This window comes from Populus nigra, chromosome 6, assembly GCF_951802175.1.
Source record: "Populus nigra chromosome 6, ddPopNigr1.1, whole genome shotgun sequence".
NCBI classification, from domain to species: domain Eukaryota; kingdom Viridiplantae; phylum Streptophyta; class Magnoliopsida; order Malpighiales; family Salicaceae; genus Populus; species Populus nigra.
In genome coordinates, this window is record NC_084857.1 from 14,340,696 (window position 1) to 14,346,695 (window position 6,000).

Here is a 6,000-nt window from a genome sequence, read left to right on the forward strand (position 1 = left end):
AATATATATATTTTATGTTAAAAAAAGTTATTTTTTCAATGTGAGATTTGAAGCCTTTTAGTATATATACTCTATGTTCACAAGAAAAAAGTTATGTTTTTCAATGTGGGATTTGAAACCTTTTAGTATATATACTCTATGTTTTCAAGAAAAAAAATTATTTTTTTCAATGTGAGATTTAAAACCCTTTAGTATATATATTCTATATTCATAAGAAAAAAGTTATGTTTTTTTAATGTGAAATAAAAAAAACTTTTTTTATTTAAATGTATCAACTTAAAAGTATAACATAATATCTTTTTAATATGAAATAAAAACTTTTTAAAATATTCTTTTAAACCTTATTATTTTTAACATGTATAGCCTATATTCATATAAATTTTTTCTTGAGTTTTTATATGAAATATTAAAATTTTAAATATATTTTTATTTTTCTAAATTAATCCAGATTGATTTATAAAATTAGAAACCTGATCCTTTAACCGGGTCATCAGAACTGGGTTTAATAACTGCTTTTTAATAGTCTGTGTATGCTTCAATTTACAATATCTAATATAGTAATACTACATATGGATGCTAATCGGTGAATATTGTTAACGGAAATTTGAAAAAAAAAAAACAAAAAAAAAAAACTTTAATATTCTTATCATAAATGTTATTCAGAGTTCAGACTAAACTGTCTTGGCTGTCGCCGTATAGTAGTTAAATGCGGTGGTTTTCAGATCATCTACCTCATCGCTCCATGGCCACCTCTCTATCCTTCTCCATCTCTCCATCAAATTTCATTAAATAGTCCGCTGTCCTTCTACCTGCTTTTGCTTAACCCTATATCTCCCATTTGATTTTCCTCACTCTCCCTATCCTGTGCTTTCCTTGTAATCTTCACTTTCTACACTATTAATATTAGCAGAAGCTTAGCTTTTCCCTTCTTCATAGCATTTTTTAAGTCTTCATCAAGACCCGCTTCTCAGATCCAAAACAAAAACTAAAAGATGAGTCTCTGTTTCGTTGACGAACTCAAGTCTCAGCCTTCATGGCTTCTTGTGCTCTTCACTCTGGGTTCTCTTTCATTTCTGAAGTTCCTTTTCGCTTCTCTCAAATGGGTCTACGTTAGTTTCCTCAGACCTGCCAAGAATCTCAAGAAATACGGATCATGGGCTCTCGTTACTGGACCCACTGACGGTATTGGCAAAGGATTCGCTTTCCAATTGGCTCGAAAGGGTCTCAATTTAATCTTGGTGGGCAGAAATCCCGATAAACTCAAAGATGTGTCGACTTCAATTCAATCCAAATACAGTAATGTCCAAATCAAGAACGTTGTTGTTGATTTCAGTGGCGATATTGACGAGGGTGTTCAAAAGATTAAGGAGACTGTTGAAGGACTGGATGTTGGTATCTTGATTAATAATGTCGGGGTTTCTTATCCTTATGCCAGGTTCTTTCATGAGGTTGACGAGGAGCTGTTGAAGCATTTGATTAGAGTGAATGTTGAAGGTACTACTAAAGTTACACAAGCTGTTCTGCCTGGGATGTTGAAGAGGAAGAAGGGTGCTATTGTTAATATTGGTTCTGGAGCTGCCATTGTAATCCCTTCTGATCCTCTTTATGCTGTTTATGCTGCTACTAAAGCGTAAGACCTTTTTTTTATGTCCTAGTGATTTACTTGTAAGGTCTTAATTCCTGGAGATTTGCAGTAGGTTCATGTTAGTTTATTTATTTATTTATTTTGTGTATGTTATCAGGTACATCGATCAATTCTCAAGGTGCCTTTATGTGGAATACAAGAAAAGTGGGATTGATGTGCAGTGTCAGGTACCGTGCTTCTTCATTCTACACTACTCTGTTACTTTCAATACTTATCCTGATCTTTATGTAATAGATTTAGTTTATGTTGATGTTCTGGTCAAACTGTGACTGTGTCATAATGAGTTTGCTTATATGATTTTCGCATCTGAAATTTCGAATATAGATACAGTATTTGAGTAAACTTTCAATCATAGATGGTGGTGAGATTTTCTTTCTAGTTGCGTTAATCAGAGTTCTGCTCTTTGTTAAAGGCAATGAGAAAAAGTAATCTTTATCTGTATTTCGCCATTTAGAGTAATTATTAAACTCAGAAACATGAATTGATCGATATGGAATAGCTGCATGTCCAGTGCTATAAGCTACTGGCCATGATTGGGAAATGATTTTATGTATGGTCTGTCGTTACCCCAACAGATGTTTTTTCAATAACGGAGGACACTAAATATAATAAATTATGATTTGCTTATTAGAAATCTGGATAGGATGTATCTTATTTCTTCTATGCAAGCTAGTGGTTTATTCAGTCAACAAGAAAGTTTATGACTGAATTTTCTAATATATTTTGTTAGGTAGAGGCTATCTTTCTTTCGTTTTCATAACAGATTTATTGATAAACACAGGATGCTTTCGTGCACTTAATTGTTGTAACAACTTTCTTCTGTCTCTAAGTGTTAGTTGGCCCTACCGAATCCTCAAGTGTTACAAACCTAAATAATTTACCTATCATAATCAGCAAAAGATGAAGTGATGAACTTATACAGTTTTTAACAAGGCAATCTACTAGAATCAATAAAGCCGTGGATATCACAGTGAGCATCATATGTGTTTGTGTTATATTTGGTGAAATGGACTATAACATGCTAATTGTATTTTTTATCCATTAATGCTTCATCATCTTTTTCCTTCTTTTGGTTCTCTTACTCGTGTCTTTTTGAATTTCTCCCTCTATTCTACCCATTTGTCTGAATTGGCTAGTATGATTAGTGTGAGAAGCATAGATGATTTAGAGTTTTAGATGTGAGATGATACTAGAACTTGCTACTAATTGAATACATGTTATATAACTTCAAGTTGGCAAGTGACAGGGTAAGGAAATATAAAGGCGATGTAACATTGACAGCTCCAGTGGGAAGAATCATAAACACTGAAGCATACGGAAAAACCCACACCTAAATGCTTGTTGGAGAAATTAACCAAATAGATGTCATTTAGGCAAGTAGTAAAATCAATGGTGCAGCTACCTCATATGCAATAGAGCTACCCGTCTAGCAAACCATTCCTAAAGCTGTGACTTTGATAACTGATAAGGCTTTAGCTTTGAGTATTTGAATCACCAAGCCTTGTCTATCTGTTGTTTGTGATCTGTGTCCCCTTCTTCCTGAGTATACCACTCATCTTGTAAATAGAAGTGTTTCCTTTTGTGCTTATCAAGAGAGATGGAGGTCCAACATCCTGAGTTTTAGTCTCTTGATTTGCATAAATATATCAGTATAATTTTCAGATCTTATTCGACACAGGATGATGAACATGTTCTGCTTATTATCAGGTTTGGTTTGAGCATCAGAACTGTGTTGCCAGAGTGGATAACACACACACACTTTTTTCCTTTGTTTTATGCTTCTTCGATCAACCAAGGGATTTCTTGATGCAGGTTCCCCTTTACGTTGCAACAAAGATGGCATCAATAAAGAGATCTTCCTTTTGGGTTCCTTCATCAGACAGTTATGCCCAGGCAGGTCTGCGTGCTATAGGCTATGAACCTCGCTGCACACCTTACTGGCCCCATTCCCTTCTTTGGGGTTTGATACAATTGTTGCCAGAATCAGCTGTTGATTCCTGGCGACTAGGTTTTTGCCTTAGGATTCGAAAGAGAGGACAGCTTAAAGATTCTAGAAAGGATGAATGAACAGTATCGTTCCACTTTGGTTTAGCCAGGGAGTTTGGTCTGTGGATTAAACTTTTAGGATGCTGATTGTGTTCTTGTAATTGACCTTCTCCAAAACGTTCCTGTCATTTTCGTTTTCATGTTGCCTTTTGGTTATTATGAATGGAGGACCATTGGTATGCCTTGATAATTTTACTAGTTAATAAAAGCAAGAATGATTAAGCATATAAAATTCTAGTTGGTTTTCTCCCCTTTTCATTTATAACGAAGATCTTTTTCCCTCCGCCGTTTACACGCAGACTTGCCCGTATGGGGAGAAGTTGCAATATATATATATATATATAATTTTTTTTTTCTTGGCTAGCATTAGGATCTTGATTTTATTAGGACAGGGTTCTCTTCATGTGAAACGAATCTGATATTCCTCCAGGTTTTCTCACCTGCATGAGAGCAGCCAATTTACTGCGGTCTAACTTGAAGCTTCCGCGCTTTCGTGCACACTACAGGAACAAACCCCAACAAGATGGGGGCATACTTCATGTCTTCTTCTCCACAGCCGAGGGAAGATCCACGCATGTTTCATGTCAAACCGCTCCACGGCCGTGGGCAGAAAAACAATGAACGACAAATGCGATGCCTTCTGCAAGATTGGAATAAGGACAGCAATTCAAGGATTTAATCGAGTTTTCTTACAACTTACAGTAAAAAAGCTTAAATTACCTTGACAATTATTATGATAATTCATGTTAACTAAATGCTCAAGTTCCTGTTCTTTTAAGAAACAAAGTCATGGGAATTTAGGTTCACAACCAAATCAACTATTCCAAGAACACTTATATATAAAACCGATTACTAATATAAATAACATTAAAAAAAATGAGAATTCAAGTGTAAAATTGAAAATGTTGGAGGTGCCATGCCCACCAACATGGACCATTTATGATAAACTGAGAATTATCCTGGATTGATTACTCATCAATGGTTGAACATCTCGTTGTTCAGTTCCCAACCTTTTTCCACTAGAGCAAGTCTTTGTGTTAAAATTGTATATGCTTTCATTTTTGTACACTTAAAATAAGTGTCTTCTCAAAGTTTAGAATTATACAATAAATACATCTTGGGTGTCTTATAATAACTAAATATTAAAAAGAGATTATATAATATTTATATAAAAAAACAAGAATCATAGAATTACTTGTTAGGTTGGTTGCCATTAATGTGCAACAACCATTGACTATTGGCAGCCACCTTTGTTGAAGAAGAAGAGGAGTTGGCAGCCATCTTTGTTGAAGAAGAGTAGGAGTTGGCAGCCATCAATGTTGACAACAAAGTAAGAAGGTTGCCATGAAATGCCTATAAATAGAGGCATTATGTGAGAGCAAAATGAGAGAGTTGTGAGAGTTGTAAGAAATGTAGAGAAGAAGAGAGAAAGTGAGGGGCTGCAATGGTAGCAACCTTGCTGCCATTGCAGCAGCTGCAAATGCAGCAAGAGAGTTGATGAGTTGAGTAAAGTGGATGTAATCCTCCTCCTCTACATGTATTTATTGTATCCTTTCTCTATCTCTAATAAAATGAACCTCTCCCGTGGATGTAGGCGGTTTTGCCGAACCACGTAAAATATTGTGTCAGTGTGCTTAAGCCTCCGATAAGCAACTATCAGAACATCACCGGTCGGAATTCCCAACATTACTAATCCCCTACGAGGGTTTCTTTTTCTTTTAAGTGAATGCATGTTTAGACTTTTACTAGATTCGTTGCTTATCTGGTGCGGTGGATTAATAAAAAAAAAATTTAAAAGATGATTATATTTTTAAAGAAATAAGAGAAATTTGATGATTATTTTAAATCTCAATTAATTTAATAATACGATAAGAAAATAAAGTAACAACAACAACAATTAAATAAATAAAAAATTGTCTAAGGCAAAGTTGGGCTATCACATGAATCTTGTGACTTGAACATGAGATATGTCAATATGACATGTCTATCGAGTATTTCAGATCATGAGATTAAAATAATTCGATAGAGAAAAAAACTGACAATAAATAAAAAAAATTAAAAGACAAATGTAAATCAAGATATTTAATATAGAAACACGGATCATTTACTTGGTTGTGTTTAATAAAATTTTTTATTAAAATCAATTTGTAATAGAAATCGATACACACATAAAATTTATTGAATAAAAAAATATATGCAAGGCTACACATATTAAAAATATTATAAAAAATGAACATTTTTAATTTTTTAAAATGAATTTAACCTATATAAAAAAAATAACGTATGAATCATATTAACCTCTTTAAAAA

At 33.9% G+C, this 6,000-nt stretch overlaps 1 protein-coding gene across 1 annotated transcript; it reads left to right on the forward strand.

Annotated features, from left to right (window-relative positions):
- Positions 1-678: 678 nt before the first annotated feature.
- Positions 679-3,923, forward strand: LOC133697387 (very-long-chain 3-oxoacyl-CoA reductase 1-like). The gene is made up of 3 exons (XM_062119880.1): positions 679-1,630; positions 1,743-1,812; positions 3,458-3,923. The coding sequence occupies exons 1-3, from the start codon at positions 993-995 to the stop codon at positions 3,710-3,712; spliced, it is 963 nt and encodes a 320-aa protein (XP_061975864.1). The 5' UTR covers positions 679-992; the 3' UTR covers positions 3,713-3,923.
- The last annotated feature ends 2,077 nt before the right edge of the window (positions 3,924-6,000 follow it).

Coding starts and splice junctions, on each gene's coding strand:
- LOC133697387 (XM_062119880.1), top strand. CDS start 993: ATGAGTCTCTGTTTCGTTGACGAACTCAAGTCTCAGCCTTCATGGCTT. Junction 1,631..1,742: donor GTTTATGCTGCTACTAAAGC/GTAAGACCTTTT, acceptor GTATGTTATCAG/GTACATCGATCAATTCTCAA. Junction 1,813..3,457: donor GGATTGATGTGCAGTGTCAG/GTACCGTGCTTC, acceptor TTCTTGATGCAG/GTTCCCCTTTACGTTGCAAC.